Raw genomic sequence first — 25,013 nt, 5'->3', positions numbered from 1 at the left:
TTGTTATTGCAGCATACTGTTAAACTGATACATCTAGCTATCTGATGCATTAAATAACAAACATCATAACAGGGTTGACAGCAATTCAGTCCAATAGCACAATTTTGTACAGACGGATGTACTGTATACAGTATATCTGTGGTTGCTCTTCCTCAGGCTTCTGTTCCACTCATGATAGGAAAGAATGAAAACTCACTGCTAACCATTCAGTACCTCTCTCATTTCCCAGCAACATGTGGAGCAGAGGGGAGGGGAATTCTGGACAGGGAAGGAATGAGCTACGTGGGTGACAGTATGGTGACATAAAGGAGGGATGCCGTTTACTAGCAGGCTCACACTCCTGATAGTGGCTGTCAGCCACATCACAGCAAGAAACAGTGACATTCTACATAAAGTAATGTGAAATGCAGCGCTTTTATTATTGGCCAATACATTTCCTTAAGAAATTGTACTAGACAAAAAGGTAATGGTGTTTATATATAGGGTTTATATATAGGGTAGAGAATAAAGGGCCTAATTTAGATCTGATCGCTGCTGTGCGTTTTCGCACAGCGAGCGATCAGATTCGAACTGCACATGCGTATGAACCGCAATGCGCCGGCGCATCGCATGGCTACAACGGGCATCGGCGGTCAGCGACGGGATGGTGCGAAGGATCCATTCGCACGGGCGTTCGCAAGGTGATTTACAGGAAGAGACCATTTGTGGGTGGCAACTGACTGTTTTCAGGGAGTGTCCGGAAAACCACAGGCGGGCTCAAGCGTTTTCAGGGAGGGTGTCTGACGTCAGCTCTGGCCCCGATCAGCCTGATGTGATCGCACTGGAAGACTAAGTCCTGGGCTGGGCAGAGACTGCACAAGCAGCTCAGCTACACATGCGATTGCACTCTTGCACAGCTAAAATACACACACACACCCCCGCGCCCCGCAGGCGGCGACTATCTGATTGCAGGGCAGCAAAAAATGCAGCCCAGCGATCAGATCTGAATTAGGTCAATAGATTGTAAGCTCCACAGGGTCAGGGACTTGTGTGAATGGCCATATATTCTCTGTAAAGCGCTGCAGAAGATGTGTGCGCTATATAAATAACTGGTAATAGCTATAATTAATTATATACTGTATGAACCTTGCAAACATGTTTGTCAGCAGGGGAGGGTGCACTGGTGTATCTATAGTGGATCCGGGGGGGCCCACACCGCACACGCACTTCTTCAATACTCACCTCCCCGGAGTCTCGTGTTGCAGCTCCAGTGCAAAGGTCACCAGGAAAATGGTGCAAATGATATGCATTTGAAATGATGGCCATTTGCTCCACAAATGAAGATTGTCCTGCTGAAAGCAGGAGGGTTGGGATGTATGTATGAAGCATAGGGGGCCTGATTATGAGACGGACGCTGCATTGTACATGTGTGTGCATCTTTTGCTGGTCTTTATGCTAATACCACTACAAACCCTTCCCTGTGTACAGCTGTGTGTCTGAATGAGCAAGGACCAGAGGCGGATTACTGATAAAGCGGAACGGTCAAGTGCCTACAGCCCCATAGAGTCATAATCCAGCTCTAGAGAGGACTGTGATGCCCACTTTGATTGTCTTTTGATGCTGAAAAACCAAAATGCCAGAAGCAACAAGTGGCACATTTTACCTATGGGCTGAAGGACTACAGCTCCCCAATAAAACCTGCCACCTGCGGGGACTGACTATCCGTGGCAGTGACTTCCCATAGGAAGCGCTCCCTGCTAATCACAGGCAGACAAGCAGAGCAAAGAGAATGTTTCCCATGGGTTGCCATTCCCCTGCTATTACAGCAGATCAATCTTAATTCTAGGGGATGCAGTACTTTGACAGCGCTGTACTTAAGCCCCGCCCCTGGCCTTAAACCAGACTCCCGCTGGACTTAAGCCTCACCTCCCAGTGACATCAGCTGTCAATCACCGGAAGGGCAGGGAGCCGGTAGAGGAGGAGATCAGTTAGCCCCCTGGCCAGACAGGTAAGAAGCTGCCACTGGATGCAACCATCGGTTGCACCATCGAAACCTGCACCAGCCCTATGCTACGGCCTCCGATGTAAACAATTAAGAGGCATTAGATGAACCATCTTTGTGATAATGAATAGCCACCTCCCAACACCACCCAGGAACGCTCAGCAATACACTTCGGCTACCGTAGGGCGCATGCACACTGACTTTTTAGCAAATTAGATGCATACGCAGTAGAATAAAATCATTCAATCATGTCCAACTCAATCGTGTCCAACTCCCATTGCATCCAACTCAGAATCATGCCCATGGTTTTTTAAGAACTGTCCTTTTAAATCCCTGAAAAGCAATACAGTTAGTTTTTGCCAGAGTGAGGTTCTCTTTCTATCTATTCCAGACTACCATCAGCGGTGGCTATTGCAGAGTATCAGTGATGGCAGCCATCTCCGGTAATTAAATCCCCAAGCAGAACAAGTATGGCAAACTTGGGTTATGCATTTACTCGGGGGATGTGGACTGTCCGGCAAAGCTGCAAGCCTCTTATTACCAATGCCTGCCGTATTGCTGGGGAGATTGGCAATTTTTTGTTAAGTTGTCCCAAAGTAAGATTTTCCATTACCGTGTAAAGTGGTGATAGTAGAACTATGGGGGTCATTCCGAGTTGATCGCTAGCTGAAAATGTTCACTGCGCAGTGATGAGGCAAAAAAAAAGGCACTTCTGCGCATGCATATGTGGCGCAATGCGCACGCGCGACGTACTTTCACAAAGGCCAATGTGATTTTACACAAGGTCTAGCGAAGCTTTTCAGTCGCACTGCTGGCCGCAGAGTGATTGAGAGGAAGAGTGTCAACTGACCGTTTTCAGGGAGTGTTCGGAAAAAACGCAGGCATGGCTGGGCGAACGCAGGGCGTGTTCGTGACGTCAAAACAGGAACTGAACAGTCTGAAGTGATCGCAAGCTAGGAGTAGGTTTGGAGCTACTCTAAAACTGCACAATTTTTTTTAGTAGTCGCTTGGCGATCCTTTCGTTCGCACTTCTGCTAAGCTAAAATACACTCCCAGAGGGTGGCGGCTTAGCGTTTGCACGGCTGCTAAAAACAGCTAGCGAGCGATCAACTCGGAATGACCCCCAATCAGTGTCGGACTGGGGCATGATAGGCCCACCGGGGGAATGCAGTGATAGGGGCCCATACTTAGGGGTGTGGCCAGCCTACACAGGGGGTGTGGCCAGACTACACAGAGGCTTGAAATACACAATAGTTTAGTGCAGTGTAATGCAACATATCTACCATGTATAATACAAGTGCACAGTCTGGGATCTGATCCCTAGAGGAAGGAATGGGCCCTCAGGCAGTGGGGCCTACCGGTGTTTTCCCTGGTACCCCTGTGGGCCAGTCCGACCCTGCCCCCAATGGCCCTCATTCCGAGTTGATCGTTCGCTAGCTGCTTTTAGCAGTAGTGCACACGCTAGGCTGCCGCCCTCTGGGAGTGTATCTTTGCTTAGCAGAAGTGCGAACGAAAGGTTCGCAGAACAGCACCAAAAATATTTCAAGCAGTTTCTGAGTAGCTGCAGACCTACTTCTACCTTGCGATCAATTCAGACTGATTAGTTCCTGTTTTGACGTCACAAACACGCCCTGCGTTCAGCCAGCCACTCCCCTGTTTCCACAGGCACGCCTGCGTTTTTTTCTGACACGCCTGCGTTTTTTAGCACACTCCCGGATAACGGTCAGTTACCTCCCAGAAACGCCCCATTCCTTTCAATCACTCACCGATCAGCAGTGCGACTGAAAAGCGTCGCTAGACCTTGTGTGAAACTGCATCAGCTTTTGTGAAAGTACTGCGCGCATGCACAGTGTGCCCCATACGCATGCGCAGAAGTGCCGATTTTTGCCCTGATCGCCGCGCTGCGAACAACAGCAGCTAGCGAACAACTCGGAATGACCCCCAATGTCTCCGGTACTGATAAATAGGCCCCTTGGACACTTACCATTAAAGAGACACCAACATGTCTATATAGAAAAATTAAACCAAGCCCTTGTTTTAGATGCAAATATGAAAAGGCCCACACAGGGCATCCAGTGCCTGATTTTGATCTGCCATTAATACATTCCAAACAATGATTGTGCACCCACAAATGGCATGCACTGTCTCACCGTGAAACATAAGTGGCTGGTAAAATAACCAACACTGTGGAAAAAAAATAAAAAACTATGGAAAAATGCGATTAAAACAACATAAAATCATTTCCATGTAGGCTCTAACAGAACTACTCTTGTTCACCCACATGACAAAGCTAGGGTTACCGCCTCATCCAATTCTGGACACATTAATTACACCGGTTCTGGGGCTGATTAAAACCAGGTGAAATGGAGTCTTGAAGTCTGCCAGCCACAGAACCTGTGTAATTAATATGTGTCCAAAATTAAAGAGATGAGGTGGTAACCAGGGGCGGATTGGGAAACAAAAGTGGCCCTGGAAAAATTTCTAAAAGTGGCCTCATGTGGGTGGCACCAAACCAACTGTAGGCGGAGCCAATACCAAAATAGGTGGGATTAATACTTAAAAATAATATTACACCTCATAACCCAGAGATCGCGCTGAGCTTAAAAATAAAGTGGGTCCCAGGGACCACTCACTTTTAAAAATTGGGGTCCTACCTGTTCTTTTCTGGGTCCCATCGGAATGAAGGTTCTTATTAATCTTATTAATGATTCAAATATAAAAACACAGAGTTGATTTGGACACTACAAAAGTGTTGCAAAGGGGTTGGGGGGTGGTGGGGGATGACAATGCTGCTGGGCTCTGTAGCATACAGGACACCCTGCACCAGAGCTGTAAGTAGGCATTTTGGCGCCCTTTGGCAGAAAGTGAGTTGGTGCTCCTCCTCCTATACCCAAAAGAAGGGACAAAAATTTAGGGGAGTGGCTTTGTGGGGAAGGGGCATGGCCACATAATAGTGGCAATTCACATTACACCACACAGTAGTGCCGCTTATACACTCTGCGCCAGGTAGAGCACGTTATAAACTTTGCGTCAGGCAGAGCACATTATACACATTGCACCTTGTAAAGCACGTTATACACATTGCACCAGGTAGAGCACGTTATACACATTGCACCAGGTAGAGCACGTTATACACATTGCACCAGGTAGAGCACGTTATACACATTGCACCAGGTAGAATCTCCTATACACTCTGCGTCAGGTAGAGCACGTTATACACACTGCACCAGACAGAGCACGTTATACACATTGCGCCAGGCAGAGCACGTTATACACATTGCACCAGGTAAAACACGTTATACACATTGTACCAGGTAAAACACGTTATACACATTGCATCAGGTAGAATTTCCTATATACTCTGTGCCAGGTAGAGCACGTTATACACATTGTGCCAGGCAGAGCACATTATACACATTGCACCAGGTAAAGCACGTTATACACATTGCACCAGGTAAAGCACGTTATACACATTGCACCAGGTAGAATCTCATATACACTCTGCACCAGGTAGAGCACGTTATACACATTGTGCCAGGCAGAGCACATCATATAAATTGCAACAGGTAAAGCACGTTATACACATTGCACCAGGTAGAGCACGTTATACACTTTGCGCCAGGTAAAGCACATAGACATACATTAAACAACCCCCCTCCCCCCCAAAAAAAAAAATGTAGTCAGCGTCATTATACACATAAAGACCTGCTATATGCAGTACCAAGCTCGATATGATCTGCTCTATAGCAGGGCAAAGGCAGACTAGAACCATCCACCTGGGGCAGAGAGGGATTGGGTGCCAACCAGCCAGGTAAAGGGTGTCAACCGGATGAGGGGGCACACCGATGCCGGGGGGAGGGATGAGGTGGCACACTGCTGCTGCTGGAGGGATCAGGGGGCACACTGCTGCCATGGGGAGGGATAAGGGGGCACACTGCTACCAGGGGGAGAGATGAGGGGGCACCTGATACCCCACCATGACCGCACCTTCTCTTACCTCTTCTGGTCAGTCATATGGGGATGGGACGGCTCTCTAGATAGCGGCCACTGGCTGCAGCGTTCACCAGTAAGCAGGTGACGGGGAGGAGCGGGGGATGGCCGGCTCTCCTGATAGCGGCCGCTGCCCGCAGTGCACTCACCAGTAAGCAGATGACGTGGAGGGCGGGCCGGCTCTCCTGATAGCGGTCTCTGCGCTCACCAGTAAGCAGGTGATGGGGAAGGGGGGATGGCTGGCTCTCCTGACAGCGGCCCCACTCCCCAATTGGCCCACCGGAATATTCCCCTGTTGCAGCAATGGACAATCCGGGCCTGCCCACCCCCAACATAAAATTACACCTCACCCCCACCTCCGACATAAAATTACACCTCCCCCCAGACATAAAATTGCACCTCACCCCCCCAGCCATAAATTTACACTTCACACCCACACCCCACCCGACATAAAATTACACCTGACCCCCCCAGCCATAAAATTACACCTCCCCCCCAGACATAAAATTGCACCTTACCTCAGGAGAGGAACATGCATTTAGCAGAATCACTCTTTTGCAGTACGTGAGCGAGCCTTACCTCTCCTACTGCAGAATGTGAACCCACCGCGGCCGCACCTTCCCTTCCCGCACGGTCCGCGCTGATGACATCTGAGACGTTTAGCGCACAGACATCCTCTTCCGGACAGCTGGGTGGGGTGGGGCCACTCGCTAGATACTGGAAGCTGCAGCGTGCAGTGTTGGCAGCATAAACTGGTGACGTGCGGGGGGATTAGAACATATGCTGGTGACGTGCGGGGAAGGGGGGGGGGGCAGCTCTCCTGATAGGCACAAGCTGTTGAGGGAGGAAGGGGGGACAGATGGGCGCAGCATAAGCTGGTGACGTGCGGAAGGGGAGGACGACCGCGTAGGACAGGCGGCCCCGCACACCAATCGGCCCACCAGGAAAACTCCCTGTGACTTCTTTGGCCAATCCGGCCCTGGTGGTAACCCTACACAGCCTGGGGCATTTGTGGGCCCCACAGCAACATTTTGTCGGCGCCCCAATGTACAGTACATGCAGCTAATATGGTGACACGCAGCTGGAGGAGGTGTGGTCACAGGGGTGTACCCAGAAGTTTGTGGGGCCCATAGCAACATATTGATGGGGCCCCTGTCCCAATGCTTGTTAAGAGACACCATCAGTTATTTCTTTTCTCTAACGTCCTAGTGGATGCTGGGGACTCCGTCAGGACCATGGGGGGGGGTAGCGGCTCCGCAGGAGACAGGGCACAAAAGCAAGCTTTTAGGATCACATGGTGTGTACTGGCTCCTCCCCCTATGACCCTCCTCCAAGCCTCAGTTAGGTTTTTGTGCCCGTCCGAGAGGGTGCAATCTAGGTGGCTCTCCTAAAGAGCTGTTTAGAAAAGTTTTTTTTTAGGTTTCAATCTCAGTGATTCCTGCTGGCAACAGGATCACTGCATCGAGGGACTTAGGGGAGAGATTTCCAACTCACCTGCGTGCAGGATGGATTGGAGTCTTAGGCTACTGGACACTTAGCTCCAGAGGGAGTCGGAACACAGGTCAGCCTGGGGTTCGTCCCGGAGCCGCGCCGCCGATCCCCCTTACAGACGCTGAAGAGACGGCAGAACGGAGGTCCGGAAAACAGGCGGCAGAAGACTCCACAGTCTTCATGAAGGTAGCGCACAGCACTGCAGCTGTGCGCCATTGTTGTCACACGGCTCACTGACTCAGTCACGGAGGGTGCAGGGCGCTGCTGGGGGCGCCCTGGGCAGCAATATAATTACCTTTAGTGGCAAAATAAATACATCACATATAGCCATTAAGGCTATATGTATGTATTTTAACCCAGGCCAGTTTATTAAAAACCGGGAGAAGAAGCCCGCCGGAAAAGGGGCGGAGCTTATTCTCCTCAGCACTCAGCGCCATTTTCCTGCTCAGCTCCGCTGGTGAGGAAGGCTCCCAGGACTCTCCCCTGCACTGCACTACAGAAACAGGGTAACAAAGAGAAGGGGGGCATAAATTGGCGATATTTATATATTAAGAGCGCATATATAGTAAACAACACCTTCTAGGGTTGTTTATATACATTTATAGCGCTTTTGGTGTGTGCTGGCAAACTCTCCCTCTGTCTCCCCAAAGGGCTAGTGGGTCCTGTCCTCTATCAGAGCATTCCCTATGTGTGTGCTGTATGTCGGTACGTGTGTGTCGACATGTATGAGGAAAATATTGGTGAGGAGGCGGAGCAAAGTGCCTGTAATGGTGATGTCACTCTCTAGGGAGTCGACACCGGAATGGATGGCTTATTTATGGAAATTACGTGACAATGTCAACACGCTGCAAGCCGGTTGACGACATGAGAGGGCCGGCGAACAAATTAGTATCTGTCCAGGCGTCTCAAACACCGTCAAAGGCTGTAAAATGCCCATTTACCTCAGTCGGTCGACACAGACCCAGACACGGACACTGATTTCAGTGTCGACGGTGAAGAAACAAACGTATTTTCTTTTAGGGCCACACGTTAAGGGCAATGAAGGAGGTGTTACATATTTCTGATACTCCAAGTACCACAAAAAAGGGTATTATGTGTGAGGTGAAAAAACTACCTGTAGTTTTTCCTGAATCAGATAAATTAAATGAAGTGTGTGATGATGCGTGGGTTTCCCCCGATAGAAAATTATTGGCGGTATACCCTTTCCCGCCAGAAGTTAAGGCGCGGTGGGAAACACCCCTCAGGGTGGATAAGGCGCTCACACGCTTATCAGAACAAGTGGCGGTACCATCTACGGATAGGGCCGTACTTAAGGAGCCAGCTGATAGGAGGCTGAAAAATATCCTAAAAAGTATACACACACATGCTGGTGTTATACTGCGACCAGCGATCGCCTCAGCCTGGATGTGCAGAGCTGAGGTGGCTTGGTCGGATTCCCTGACTAAAAATATTGATACCTTTGACAGGGACAGTATTTTATTGACTATAGAGCATTTAAAGGATGCATTTCTATATATGCGAGATGCGCAGAGGGATATTTGCACTCTGGCATCAAGAGTAAATGCGATGTCCATATCTGCAAGAAGATGTTTATGGACACGACAGTGGTCAGGTGATGCAGATTCCAAACGGCACAAAGATGTATTGCCGTATAAAGGGGAGGAGTTATTTGGGGTCGGTCCATGGGACCTGGTGGCCAGGGCAACTGCTGGAAAATCCACCGTTTTTTACCCTAAGTCACATCTCAGCAGAAAAAGACACCGTCTTTTCAGCCTCAGTCCTTTCGTCCCTATAAGAGTCATATCTGCCCAGGGATAGAGGAAAGGGAAGAAGACTGCAGCAGGCAGCCCATTCCCAGGAACAGAAGCCCTCCACCGCTTCTACCAAGTTCTCAGCATGACGCTGGGACCGTACAGGACCCCTGGATCCTACAAGTAGTATCCAAGGGGTACAGATTGGAATGTCGAGAGGTTTCCCCCCTCGCAGGTTCCTGTAGTCTGCTGTACCAATGTCTCCCTCCGACAGGGAGGCAGTATTGAAAACAATTCACAAGCTGTATTCCCAGCAGGTGATAATAAAATTACCCCTCCGACAACAAGGAAAGGGGTATTACTCCACACTATATGGTGGTACTGAAGGCTAGGTGAGACCTATTCTAAATCTGAAAAATTTGAACACTTACAAGGGTTCAAATCCAGATAGAGTCACTCAGAGCAGTGATAGCAAAGAACAAGGGGACTATATGGTGTCCCGGGACATCAGGGATGCTTACCTCCATGTCCCAAAATTTGCCTTTTCTCACCAAGGGTACCTCAAGTTCGTGGTACAGAACTGTCACTATCAGTTTCAAGACGATGCCGTTGGATTGTCCAAGGCACCCCGGGGTCCTTACCAAGGTAATGACCGAAAGGAGGATTCGTCTTCAAAGAAAATGGACGACCTCCTGATAAGAACAAGGTCCAGAGAACAGTTGGAGGTCGGAGTAGCACTATCTCAAGTAGTTCTACGACAGCACGGGTGGATTCTAAATATTCCAAAACCGCAGTTGTTCCGACGACACGTCTGCTGGTCCTAGGGATGATTTTGGACACAGTCCAGGAAAAGGTGTTTCTCCCAGAGGAGAAAGCCAGGGAGTTATCCGAGCTAATCGGGATCCTCCTAAAACCAGGAAAAGTGTCAGTGCATCATTGCACAAGAGTCCTGGTAAAAAATGGTGGCTTATTACGAAGCGCTTCCATTCGGCAGATTTCACGCAAGAACTCTTCAGTGGGATCTGCTGGACAAATGGTCCGGATCGCATCTTCAGATGCATCAGCGGATAACCCTATATCCAAGGACAAGGGTGTCTCTCCTGTGGTGATTACAGAGTGCTCATCTTCTAGAGGGCCGCAGATTCGGCATTCAGGATTGGATGCTCGTGACCACGGAGGCCAGCCTGAGAGGCTGGGGAGCAGTCACACAAGGAGTGTGATCAAGTCTGGAGAATTCTCTCCACATAAATATACTGGAGCTAAGAGCAAATTTATAATGCTCTAAGCTTAGCAAGACCTCTGCTTCAAGGTCAGCCGGTATTGATCCAGTGGGATAACATCACGGCAGTCGCCCACGTAAACAGAAAGGGCGGCACAAGAAGCAGGAGGGCAGTGGCAAAACTGCAAGGATTTTTCGCTAGGCGGAAAATCATGTGATAGCACTGTCAGCAGTGTTCATTCCGGGAGTGGACGACTGGGAAGCAGACTTCCTCAGCAGGCACGACCTCCACCCGGGAGAGTGGGAACTTCATCGGGAAGTTTTCCGCATGATTGGGAACCGTTGGGAAAGACCAAAGGTGGACATGATGGCGTCCCGCCCGAACAAAAAATGGGACAGGTATTGCGCCAGGTCACGAGACCTTCAGGCGATTGCTGTGGACGTCCTGGTAACACCGTGGGTGTAACAGTCGGTGTATGTGTTCCCTCCTCTGCTTCTCATAACCAAGGTATTGAGAATTAAAAGACATAGAGGAGTAAGAACTATACTCGTGGCTCCGGATTGGCCAAGAGGGACTTGGTAACCGGAACTTCAAGAGATGCTCACAGAGGACTAATGGCCTCGGGAGCTAAGAAGGGATTTGCTTTCAGCAAGTACCATGTCTGTTCCAAGAGGAACCGTGGCATCGGCCTTTAAGAAAGGACCTGCTCCAGCAGGGACCTTGTCTGTTCCAAGACTTACCGCGACTGCGTTTGACGGCATGGCGGTTTGAACGCCGGATCCTAAGGGAAAAGGCATTCCGGAAGAGGTCATACCTACCCTGGTCAAAGCCAGGAAGGAGGTGACCGCACAACGTTATCACCACATGTGGTAAAAATATGTTGCGTGGGTGAGGCCAGGAAGGCCCCACGAAAAAATTTCAACTAGGTCGATTTCTGCACTTCCTGCAAACAGGAGTGTCTATGAGCCTCAAATTGGGGTCCATTAAGGTTCAAGTTTCGGCCCTATAGATTTTCTTCCAAAAAAAGAATTGGCTTCAGTTCCTGAAGTCCAGACGTTTGTCAAGGGAGTATTGCATATACAGCCCTTGTGTGCCTCCAGTGGCACCGTGGGATCTCAACGTAGTGTTGGGATTCCTCAAATCATATTGGTTTGAACCACTCAAATCTGTGGATTTGAAATATCTCACATGGAAAGTGACCATGCTGTTGGCCCTGGCCTCGGCCAGGCGATTGTCAAAATTGGCGGCTTTGTCTTACAAAAGCCCATATTTGATTTTCCATTCGGACAGGGCAGAACTGCGGACTCGTCCCCAGTTTCTTCCTAAGGTGGTGTCAGCGTTTCACCTGAAACAACCTATTGTGGTGCCTGCGGCTACTAGGGACTTGGAGGACTCCAAGTTGCTAGACGTTGTCAGGGCCCTGAAAATATATATATATATATATATATATATATATATATAATTCCAGGAAGGCTGGAGTCAGAAAGTCTGACTTGCTGTTTATATTGTAGGCACCCAAAAAGCTGGGTGCTCCTGCTTCTAAGCAGACTATTGCTCGTTGGATTTGTAGTACAATTCAGCTTGCACATTCTGTGGCAGGCCTGCCACAGCCAAAATATGTAAATGCCCATTCCACAAGGAAGGTGGGCTCATCTTGGGCGGCTGCCCGAGGGGTCTCGGCTTTACAACTTTGCCGAGCAGCTACTTGGTCAGGGGCAAACACGTTTGCTAAATTCTACAAATTTGATACCCTGGCTGAGGAGGACCTGGAGTTCTCTCATTCGGTGCTGCAGAGTCATCCGCACTCTCCCGCCCGTTTGGGAGCTTTGGTATAATCCCCATGGTCCTGACGGAGTCCCCAGCATCCACTAGGACGTTAGAGAAAATAAGATTTTACTTACCGATAAATCTATTTCTCATAGTCCGTAGTGGATGCTGGGCGCCCATCCCAAGTGCGGATTGTCTGCATTACTTGTACATAGTTATTGTTACAAAAAAATCGGGTTATTATTGTTGTGAGCCATCTTTTTTAGAGGCTACTTCATTGTTATCATACTGTTAACTGGGTTCAAATCACAAGTTGTACGGTGTGATTGGTGTGGCTGGTATGAGTCTTACCCGGGATTCAAGATCCTTCCTTATTGTGTACGCTCGTCCGGGCACAGTACCTAACTGAGGCTTGGAGGAGGGTCATAGGGGGAGGAGCCAGTACACACCATGTGATCCTAAAAGCTTGCTTTTGTGCCCTGTCTCCTGCGGAGCCGCTACCCCCCCCCATGGTCCTGACGGAGTCCCCAGCATCCACTACGGACTATGAGAAATAGATTTATCGGTAAGTAAAATCTTATTTTATGCCCCATAATAGTGCCCTAGTTCATGAACCATAGTAGTGCACTAGTTTATTTTTATGAACCACCATAAATCCCAAGTGTACATTATGTCACATTGTAGGTCTGCCAGTACACTTTATGCCACACAGTGGGGCAGATGTATTAACCTGGAGAAGGCATAAGGAAGTGATAAACCAGTGATATGTGCAAGGTGATAAAGGCACCAGCCAATCAGCTCCAATATGTATATTAACAGTTAGGATCTGATTGGCTGGTATGTTTATCACCTTGCATTTAACACTGGTTTATCACTTCCTTATGCCTTCTCCAGGTTAATACATCTGCCCCAGTATCCCTAATTCACATTATGACATAGTGTCCCCAGTTCAAATTATGCCACACTACAGTGCCCCCTTACCACTGTAACATCCACTACGCACTGCTCTCACTTAAACTGTAGTGTCACACAATTCAGACTGGGAAATGGATCACACCTGCAGGGCCGTCTTAACAGCAGTGTGGGCCCCTGGGCACAACAATGCACTGGGGCCCCTACCTATCCTCCAGCGGTAGGGGTTGGGGGTGCTATCAGCGGCAGCTTTGATGTCCCGTGTGCGGCAGGGGGTGTTCTATCTGTCGCTCAGCATGTACTGTAGGACCTGGAGCAGTGATTTCTGTTAATTAATCCTTTACTGCACAGATGGGTCAGAAGTGAGAACACTAAACTGTAGAAGGTGGCATTGAGCTGAATGAAGGGTCCCTGGTACATAACTTCCAGGATGGTAGGGGTTTTTTAATGTGCAGGGGAGGGGTGGATAGTGGAGTTGGCTTAATATTCATAATTTTCCGGTGGGAGGACAGCTTGCTTGACTGCAGATATCTCCAGTACCTGGAAATAGATTTCTTAGCTTTCAATGGGATAAAAACTAGTGATGAGCGAGGTTCGGTTTTAAACACTAGAGAGTCTCACCTTTCAGGAGGTACTGGGGACTTGGGGATCAGAGTTCAGGAGCCAGAGCAATCCACCAACGAAAATATAAAACTGTATACCAGGCGTGTGGAGCTGGAGCAGGGACCAGCTGCTGGAAGGCTGATATCTCTGGTTCTGGGCATAGTAGAGACAAGCTGCCAGTGTCCATCAAAAGGGGAGAGTCCCAGCTTTTGGAGTATACCATCAGAAAAACTGTAAGTCAAACAGAATCTGAGATATCTGGCTGGGTAGAGCAATTAACAGGCTTGGATGGAGACCACTGCTTTGAAGTCGGATATCTCTGGTTCCCCTGGCCCGATTTTCAAAAATCTGGTACCCCTGGAAAGAGGGGACCCTCAGCTATCAGCCTAGGGCCCTTATACTCCTGGGGCCCTTGGGCAAGAGCCCATTGAGCCCATACGGAAAGACGGCCCTGCTCACCTGATTGCTTAGCAGGTAAATCTGGGAAATCGGTATGTAACTGTTAGTGGTGGGCAACGATTCTAATTGCGATTAATCGCATGATTTTCTCAGATTAATCGCGATTAATCACATTGTTATGTGCAAGTTTCAATAATGAATTCAAAAGTAGTGTATTGCGCTCCTGATTGGCTGCCAGTCCTCGAGTTCCGATTGGCTCGCTGGCGGCCAGCAATACACTTGAAATGGCACCGGCGCTGTCACGGTCTCCATGACTTCCCGCAGCTAACTACTGTATGCACCAACAGCTGGGAGGACGAAGAGAGCTGATTACAACTGCACAGTGCTGGGGGGGGGGGGGTGATCGCCACAATCACCCTCCGCCAGGACTGCCATCAGAAATGAAGGGGCCCGGGACTGACAGATGAGGCAGGGCCCCCCTCCCCACACAAACGCTGCCCCATTCCTCCCCCCTGCATTCTACAAAACTTACATCTTGAGGGGACCCGGGAGGCAGCAGCAAAGATCGGGACAGGCAGCCACGGCATGGAGGGACAGAGCCGCAACGCTATTATTAGTACAGAGCCTGCCATGAGCCAATCGGAGGTCACGGGCCAACAGCCAATCAGGAGCTGCCAAATGGCAGCTCCTGATTGGCTGCCGGTCCGTGACCTCCGATTGGCTCACGGACGGCATTGTAGTTAGAATAGCGCCGCGGCGCAGCGTTAAAATAATTGTCGCCGTTAATTAGTTAATGCGTTAACGCGATGTTAACGCGTTAACTTGCCCAGCCCTAGTAACTGTATAACCTGGGTCCAGACCCCCCTAAGCCTCTGAGCTCCATAGCAATAGCACCCACTATAGTTACGCCATACTTGCCTACTTTTGAAAAAGCATTTCAGGGAGAGTGTGAAAGTAACACCTATCAGTGCGGGCGTGTACTGCTACATCTGAGAGGTGTGTCATGAAAATAACTTATATCCAAATGTAAATGAGCTCCAAAGTTAGTAAGATCTACTTGTCGAAGAAAGGACACTAATATTTTGCAGGATTTGTTTGTGTATTGTGTTTTACAAGAGGTTCCAAATACTGTAAGTGGCCACAAGAAACCTTTAAAATGCATGTAGCCATAGAGATCATTGTGCCTTATAACCAATACAGGGAAATGGCACTGATGATCCCATTTGAATGTATGTGTCTCTGATTTCTCTTTTTTTCAGGGAGATTGAGGGACTATTCAGGAAGTCAGGGAGATTGCTACTATTTCACGGAGACTCCTGCAGAATGAGGGAGGGGAGGCAACTATGAGTTATGCCTATGTGTGGTCCCAATTTTCTAGCTGAGAAGAATACACACATACACATGGAGCTTTAACAGTGCAGGCAGCCCTCCATTTCCCCCATCAGCCCCAGCACTTGCTGCTGCAGCCAGCAGTTCAGCCTTTGACCCTGCAGTGGGAAACTGGAGAACTATTTCTGCTAAAACTGCACCAGAGATCAGCTTTGTGTGAGATGGGTTGTTGGCTACTATGCGCTATCATCTTTCTATATGGTAACATGTTACCCCCCCCCCCCCCCTACAGACAGGATCTCATAATGAAGAACTATGCAAGTAAATGTACAACAGAATTGTATACTTCATTTTGCACATCCTGTTTAGAATGCCTGAATGATGACTATAAGATGTGCCTTATGGGTGACAGGGCCGGCTATGCTCCTAACTATAAAACAAGGGTTCATAAACATTCCGGGCACAGCTCCCACCTTAGTTATACTAGTTTTTATTTCTTATAGTCTTATGCAGCACAACAGATGTGACAGTAAAAGTTAATGTATCACTGTTACACATCAGTCTACTGTATAACCCTTAATGACACATCTCTGTGCTAGCTGGGGTCATGCGTCCCTTTAACACTAACTAGAAATGGCGACACAGAGTGAATGGGCCCTTTAGAAACAGTTTTAATGAGTCTGCCTGGTGAGTGGGATAATAAAGGCAGGATTACTGTACAGAGATAGGCACGCAGCTGCTTACTGCACTGACAAGTACAAGATAATATGACACAGCAGCTCACAACACGTGTGTGGAAATGTTCCTATGTAACCTCGTACCCTGCAGCCATGCATTCCTCCTTTCCATCATTCCTATGGAGATGAGACGCAGACAAGCATGGACAATTGCTCTGCATGGATATCAGCCAGTGAGCTTCTCTGAGTGCATGTGTACAGTAATTAGTCTTTCTGCCTTTCCTTTTAGGCAGGTATGTGCCATGGTTAGGTCTGTTGGTGCATGTTCAGCTATGTGCACATGGATAATAATAGTTTGTACATTTCACCTCCCTATTTCAAGAAATCTACTATGTTTATGGCTATGTTTTATTCCCTTTTGCTGGGCAGTGCAGTACGTGTGCAGAACATATTGTGCATTGTACACAGAGGGCTTCTGGTCATTTCCATTTGCAGAGGAAAGTCACCTATACATAAACAGGGTGTGGTATGAGTTGCCGGCGCTTGCGATCCGGTTGCCTAGCATACCGGCGCCGGGATCCCAACCGCCGGAATGCCGGCAGCGAGGCGAGCGCAAAAGAGAGTGGACACCCCAAGAGGAAGATTAGGTGTTGGTATACCGGCTGTCGGAATGCCAGTGCCGGTATGCTGAGGGATCCCGACAGCTGGTATATCAAGTGCCACCCCATAAGCATACGTGCTCCATTATCAGCCAATGATAATATAGCTACAGGACTACCAGAGCCAATGGGGGTCATTCCGAGTTGATCGGTAGCTGCCGTTGTTCCCTACGCTGCAATCAGGATAAAAAGCAGCATTTCTGCGCATGCGTATGCACCACAATGCGCAGGCGCGTCGTACCGGTACAATGAGCATCGTGGGTTTGCACAGATTCTAACAAAGATTCCAGTCACACGGTAGAACGCAGGAGGATTGACATGAAGAGGGCGTTTCTGGGTGGCAACTGACCGTTTTCAGGGAGTGCTTAGAAAAATACAGCCGTGTCTGGAAAAACGCAGGCGTGGCTGGGCAAACGCTGGGCGGGTGTGTGACGTCAAAAGCCGGTCCTCCGTCGCTAGAATCAACGCACACGAGGAGTAACTACAGGGCTGGTCTTGTTTTACACAAAAAGATTTTGCAGGCGCTCTGCTGCACAAGCGTTCGCACTTCTGCAAAGCGAAAATACACTCCACGGTGGGCGGCGACAATGCGTTTGCACGGCTGCTAAAAACTGCTAGCGAGCGATCAACTCGGAATGACCCCCAATGTTTCTTATACCTGTGCAGTATAAATAGGTCACACAATTGCTGCTTTCTGTCCTGGGAATAGCTGCAAATGACAAATGGATTTTGGTGGTGTTAGAACAAGTGTCATATATCAGGATATGTCATACAGTATATCAGGATGTGTCATATACAGTACTAGTAGTGCCATATACCAGGATAGCGTTATATACCAGGATCTGTCATATACCTGTAGCTGTCATTTATCAGGATATGTCATACAGTATATCAGGATGTGTCATATACAGTACTAGTAGTGCCATATACCAGGATAGCGTTATATACCAGGATCTGTCATATACATGTAGCTGCCATATACCAGTACAGGTTGAGTATCCCATATCCAAATATCCGAAATACGGAATATTCCGAAATACGGACTTTTTGAGTGAGAGTGAGATAGTGAAACTTTTGTTTTTTGATGGCTCAAAAAATAATACACACAGTTATTAAAAATATTGTATTAAATGACCTTCAGGCTGTGTGTATAAGGTGTATATGAAACATAAATGAATTGTGTAAATGTAGATACGCTTTGTTTAATGCACAAAGTTATAAAAAATATTGTCTAAAATTACCTTCAGGCTGTGTGTATAAGGTGTATATGAAACATAAATGCATTCTGTGCTTAGATTTAGGTCCCATCGCCATGATATCTCATTATGGTATGCAATTATTCCAAATACGGAAAAATCCGATATCCAAAATACCTCTGGTCCCAAGCATTTTGGATAAGGGATACTCAACCTGTAGTATCATAACCGGGAGTGTCACATCACAGGCTCTGTCACATACCAGTAGTGCCATATACCTGTGTCTGTCATATACCAGTGGTATCATAACTACTAGTGTTATAGATCAGGATCTGTCATATACCAGTATAAGTGTCATATACCAGTGCAGTAATATCATAATCAGTAGTGTCATATACTAAGATCCGTCATATACCAGTATCTTTTATTTTTATTATTATCTTTTATTTATATGGCGCCACACTGGATCTGCAGCGCCCATTGCAGAGTACATAAACAAATGAGCAAAACAAGAAGAAAAAAAACAAAACACTTACAGTTTGAGACAATATAGGACAAGTACAATGTATACATACAGAAAACCAGGGGTTAGGTGCCATCAAAGGGAGTATGGAGTATAAGTGTGTATGTAAGAGAAGGAAAGGCACATGAGGGAAGATGGCCCTGCTCTTGAGAGCTTACAATCTAAAAGGTGAAGGTAAGAGACCGGGGTGACACAGGATAGACCATGAGCGTGGACAAGAGGTTTAGGAGGACAGTTGTCTGTCTGGAGAGACCGTTTGAAGTTTTGTAGAGAGGTGGCGAGTTGATGGGGAGAGGTAGACAATTCCAGAGATAGGGAGCAGCACGTGCAAAATTTTGTAGGTAGGAGTGGGAGGAGGTAATCATTTGGCAGGAGGGTAGATGCTAGAATCAAGTGGGCTAAAGGACCTCTGATGTCAGGGGGAGGAGCTATGCTGGAGGGATAGTACTTTCACTATCCACACCACCAACAGATCCTTTTAGTCACCCGGTGGTAGAACGAGCCACCGTGCCCGAAGCGTGGCGAGAGAACATTGTGGGTAACCTGTTCGGAGCTTGCTCCTCCCCCTGGTGCATACTTGCCGATATTGCTGCCCCCTCTTACGGGAGGGGGCAGCCTGGTCGGCAAACAGGGGGCATGTCTGGTAGTGAGGGGGCAGTATAAAAAACTTAATTGTGATCCGCCCTCCGTTATTCAGTGCCAAGGAAACAGGCACTGAAGAGGGGGGCGGAGCCACGATGACGCGATTCATCGCGAATTGCGTCATCGGGTCACTCTCGGAACGCCCACTGGTGCTCTGTTGTGGGCGGCCAAGGGGGGGGGGGGGGAGATGCGGGAGCTGGCGGCGGATGCGGGACACTTACAGACCTTTTCGTGGGGCCGGAAGGGCCACCCGATTTTCGGGAGCCTCCCAGCCATTCCGCGAGGGTAGGCAAGTATACCCTGGTGATGTCAGAGGTCCTTTCCCCAACTTGGTTTTAGCCATAACCTTGGCAGGAGAGGCGGCGTGCATTAGCGGAGCAAAGAGGACAGGTGGGAGTGTAAAGGGAGATAAGGTCATGTAAATGGGAGAGGGGTGGGTGAGTGCTTTGAAGGTGAGTGTGGGAAGCTTGAATTGTATTTTGAATGGGAGGGGGAGACAGCGAAGGGCTTGTAGGAGAGGGGAGGTGGATGTAGTAAGTTTGGTGAGGAAGATGAGACGAGCAACAGCATTGTGGATAGATTGGAGTGGAGAGAGGCGTATATCAGGGAGGCCAGAAAGGAGGAAAAGATTACAGAGTAGGCCAATGTGGAGATATCCAGTGAGTGGATGATTGTCTTAGTAACATCCTGGTTGGGAGAGAACAGGTCTGATCCTGGAAATGTTTTTGAGATGGAAACGGCAGGACTGTGAGAGGTACTGAATGTGTGGTTTGAAGGAGAGGGAGGAGTCAAGTGGTGTCATATACCAGTGGTGTCATATACCAGTAGCTATCATATAACAGTAGTAGTGTCATATACCAACCAGTGGATGGAATATGCCAACAATTTCTGCTTATTCTTAGCTCCTGAACTAAAAGCCCAGTTGTGGGCTACGTGAGCGCCAGTTGTTGACCAAACATTCTTATAATGCGCTGCAAAGTTTCTGCAAAATCTAAAACATGGGGCCTCTATACTGAATAAAGCGCTGTATGATTCCTGTTTGGTTTGTTTCGTTTCTTCTATTATATAGAAGAATCTCTCTAGGCAACCTCTATCAATGTAGCAGCTAGCATTATTGTGAAAGTTCATGTGTTTATCATTCAGCGCCAATATAGGATTAATTAATATATCCACGAATTAGGCATTTTTTACATTTTGTCTCTGCATGCTTCTGTATTGTAAACAACCTCCAGTGTTTATGCCATTTCCAAAACTAATTTCTTTCCTTACAGAAACCTTTTACATTTTTCAAACATGTGGGTTGTCTTTATACAATAAAAGAACTTAGTAAGGGAAATGGAATGATAGAAATGGCCGACTTTTGTCATTAACAAATTTTAAATGTATTGTTTAAACCCTGACTAAACCGCCAATCTCAAATGGGATACCCGGAAGTATTTACGTTCCTGGTCTAATACGCCAGACATACAGTAGTGTCATATGAGTTATACAACTCCCTCTTCGACTCGGAAAGAGGGCAGAGGGCTTGACAGAGAGGTCTATTTACTAAGCCTTGGATGTAGATAAAGTACCAGCCAATCCGCTTCTAACTGACATTTCACAGGCTGGGTTTGAAAAATGACAGGAGCTGGTTGGCTGGTACTTTATCTCCGTCGAGTTTATCTCCATCCAAGATTTAGTAAATTGACTCCATAATCTCCCAGTGATTGAAGGGCAAGAGGGTTTAAGGAATTAGAGGGAAAAAGAATCACAGTGCCTCTTCCCCTAATAAGTACATAAGTACAATGGAAAAAAGCTTAGCCCAAGCTATCAACAGGCAGCAAAAGGTCTAGCTGGAGCAATCCCACCCTTTGCTTGTGCTACTTAACAGGAGGGGAGACAAGGTTTTCATAGGAAGTTCTGAATTAAGAATATACAAACCACTCACCCATTTCCACTGATCTAGGGATGACCATCAAAATGGATCACCATCAACTCTTCTAGAAGTTGATAAATGAGAAGTATAATGTGATTGGTTGCTATGGGCAACATCCCATCTTAAAAAGAACTCCCACCTTAGTAAATTTACCCCAGTGTGTCTAATAGAATGTGGAGATGAAGTATTTTAGTCTCAGATGGTGGGAAATCCTCTGTATATGCCTGGTCCCACCGCTTCATCATCTGTCCAATGTCAACAACGACAAAAAAATGCAGTTATTACCTTTGCAGCAAGTTGTATGGTTGTATGGGGGAGGGGGGGTATTTTTAAAACCGTGACTTCAAAAGACCTATTTTTGTGTATTTTTGTGTAGGTGCAAACAGCTCGGGGTCACACAGATGTGTCTATGCGGTCTATGGGCCTAATTCAGACCTGATTGTAGCCCCCTGCACAGAAGTACAAAAGCATTGCACAGCGGCGATGCTTTGGCACTTCAGGAGTAGCTCCCAGCCAGCGCAGCTTTTGCGTGCTGTCTGGGAGCTACTCATCGCTGTCCAGGTCGCAGCGGCTGCCTGTGACATTACGCAGCTGTTGCGGCCCACCCTCCACACGGTCCGGCCACGCCTGCGTTGGCCGGACCGCGCCCACAAAACGGCGCCCAAATGCCACCCCCTCCCGCCCTGCGACCGCCTCTGCCTGTCAATCAGGTAGAGGCGATCGCTAGACAAAGACAGCCGTCGACTGTCAGCCATGCGCCGGTACAGTGCGGCGACGGCGCTCGCACACTTCTGACCTGATCGCTGCGCTGCAATGAACGGCAGTGTGCGATCAGGTCAGAATGACCCCCTATTTACTAAGCCTTAGAAAGAGATAAAGAGGACTTAGATCAAATACAAGCCAATCAACTCCTAACTGTCATGTTACAGTCTGTGTTTGAGAAATGACAGTTAGGAGCTAATTGGCTGGTGCTATATCTGTCTTAGGTCACTAGATGTGCATATGTCAGACCACTGGACGATGGTATTTTACTTCTGCCTAGGAAGCACATCTGGCCAAAGATCCAAATTTGACAGCAGCTAAAATCAACACAGCTGGTGATCCCTGCAGCATAAATTCACATAGCAACATCTGCATCTACAGTATATGGTAGACTGTAAGCTCCAACAAGCAGCTCTATCATCTTGCATCCATGTCTATTTGTACTCTCTTGCCTCTATATTTACAGTTATAGGAATAAATATTTTTCACTTAAGATGTCAATTTATTTACAAAAATTCTAGTAAGTAAAGGATAGCCTACCTGAGATTATTAACATTTTATTAAACTTTTACACAGAACCTACATATTACACTGCTCTATACAGCGATATACAAACCACTCACCCATTTCCACTGATCTAGGGATGGCCATCAAATGGACCACCATCAGCAGTGTTCAGCGATGGTGCAGGAAGCCACTGATAAAAAAACATCAATGGTCTGAACCATGGATGGGGCATCATTACTGGGGGACACGTGATTCTAGCAGGCCTATCAGAGTTGGGAGTTGGGCTAAGTGTGACATGACAAGGGGTGGGACTGTGCACCATGTAATGACAAAATCCACACAGCTGGTGACCCCTGTAGCATAAATCATTCACGTCAGTCCTTTCCCCAGCAGAGCTTACAATCTATTGGGGGGGTGGGGCGGAATCAATTCTGTGCAATGTGGCTTCGGACATCATCGCAATGTCAGTTTAGTACACATTTCTATCTATTACGCACTTTGCAAATTGTCCAGAGCACTTCCACGGGCTGTCAAATTAGCAAAACTACTGGTCACAAAGGGGGAGATTCAAATGTTTGAAAAGTCGGTTGGGTGTCTGTTTTTTCCTTTCTATTAGATAGGAAAAAACAGACTCCCAACTGACTTTTCAAACATTTGAATCTCCCCCAAAGTGTCTTCGGCCTCCTGTTCGAGAGATGGTTTGTAGTCATCACGTTGTATTGAATCACCCCCCTATATCTCCTATCACATGAACACATGCACACTTGGGTTCATTTGTCAGAAACAATGAATCAACCAGTATGCAGAACTGAGCCTGTATATCCCATTGTCAATGCTAGTACATTATTTTTAGGTAGCATCCCAACCATGTCACCTAAAGAGTACAACTGTGGGAGTCCATTGCTAAAATTCCCTATGATCCAGGAGAAGCTGGACCTGCGTTCCTATAGCTTTGTGGTCCTGTGACAACCCCAAGAATCTTTGGTCTCACACAGCTCTGGTCAGTCAGCTCAAGCAGTGGGAGTCTGGACTGGAGCTACTATAGGAGAACTGGCAGGGGCTTCTCCTCCTGGCCTGCCTGAGTCACTGGCATGGGACTAGCTGGTGGGTGAATAGTTGTTAGATAATATTTTAATTAGCCCTACCCTTTGCAGAACACTATGCCCAAAGTTTGTGGCTTTTAAAAGGACTATACATGATCAGTGAGGCTAAACGTGCTCAGTAAACCACAGTGACACCAATTCTTGGCTGTGCAGTAATTTTTCATGAGCAAGTAAAAAAAATGCTCCATTTGTGTCTGTGGGTGATTTATTGTTACCTTAGAAGAGGAAATAATACAGAGGGACAACTTTCACTTTTACAAGCCTGATGGTCACTTTCCTTTTGATGTGACTAAAGAGGTCAATTTAGGAGGTCAACTATTGTATCTGACCTAAGCCCCAAACAAGGGCTGGTAACATGGATCTACAGATAATAGTCTAGAAGAGGGTCTCTGGAAAACCCAACATCAAAGAGACGAGTCTCCATACAGAGACAGGGATCGACTGAGTTTAAGATATATCTACAAAGAATACAGATGGAGTAAATACCAATAATGTTACCGAAATACTAGTAACATTATTACTGCTAATAGTACTACTCCTACAACAACAATCATCATCATCTTAAAATATAATATCATCCTGATAAAATAAATATATTAATACATACTGTACATTTCTAACAAGCATTAAAGGAACAATTATTTGCTAGCAATAGAATTACAACCATGTCTATAACAAATGCTGTATTTGCAATGTAATAAAAAACAACAATGTATCACAAAAGGTTTAACCAACCAGCTGTACAAGTCATATACTGTGCATGTGTAATAATAATGTGCAGTTATTCTGTGTATCACTAGTAAGAGCCACTTGTGTACACACTTTAGCGAATGGCAATTAGATACTTGTAACATAGTTCCACTGCTCAGCAATTATCTACATGAATGCTTGAATAAAAGGTTTGCTAACACTAAATGCAGGACCAATGTAATATAGCTGTAATAGCACTGTAAGTACAGTACACCATACAGTGGGAGACACTTTATAATTCAATATTAAAGTACATTACCTTGGATTATAAACAGCAAAGAAATGTTATTTCTCCTGTCCATGGTAAAAGAGAGTAAAGTCACAGAGTGTATAGAAACTTGTTACATGCACTAGGATATATCCTGGAAGCCAGCAGCCCAGCAGAGAGTTAACAGCACAAGCTTCCTAGATAGACGGAGCCTTTATATACAAGGCAGCAGTGAATGGCCTGGGGAGGGGCCATATAGACCAGTTTCACAATGACTACCCTTAAGTCAGCAAATCACAGCCTACACTCCCTGCCTCTCCTGGCTGTGCAGGATCAGGCTGGCACATGCTGTGCCCACTGTGTGCAGTCCTGAGGAATGCAGTGCCAACACTGATAAATAGAACTTGTATTACAGTGTAAAGGGCAGACAGGTACAGTAACAGCTAATGGGACAGGGCAAGGAGTATATGGGTGTGTATACTATGCCTCTCTACAGCAGAGACTGGTCATTTAATGCAGTGTATAAACCAAAACATAGCAAATTACCGCTGATTATATGTCATGAAGGTGACTTCCTGGTTATAGTGATAAGTTATTGTCTGGAAGCTTGTCTCACTCTCACGGTGTG

General features: G+C 47.2%; 1 protein-coding gene across 1 annotated transcript in view; it reads right to left on the bottom strand.

Annotated features, from left to right (window-relative positions):
- ITGA2 (integrin subunit alpha 2) overlaps positions 1 to 24,565 on the bottom strand; it is a 280,739-nt gene extending 256,174 nt beyond the window's left edge. The window contains exon 1 of the mRNA XM_063961900.1: positions 24,437 to 24,565. Within this exon, the coding sequence (XP_063817970.1) occupies positions 24,437 to 24,479 (43 nt within the window). The 5' untranslated portion in view covers positions 24,480 to 24,565. The remainder of the gene's footprint in view (positions 1 to 24,436) is intronic.
- Positions 24,566 to 25,013: the final 448 nt, after the last annotated feature.

This window comes from Pseudophryne corroboree, chromosome 1 (genome assembly GCF_028390025.1).
Source record: "Pseudophryne corroboree isolate aPseCor3 chromosome 1, aPseCor3.hap2, whole genome shotgun sequence".
NCBI lineage: Eukaryota > Metazoa > Chordata > Amphibia > Anura > Myobatrachidae > Pseudophryne > Pseudophryne corroboree.
This window is presented reverse-complemented; position numbering and strand designations above follow the sequence as displayed.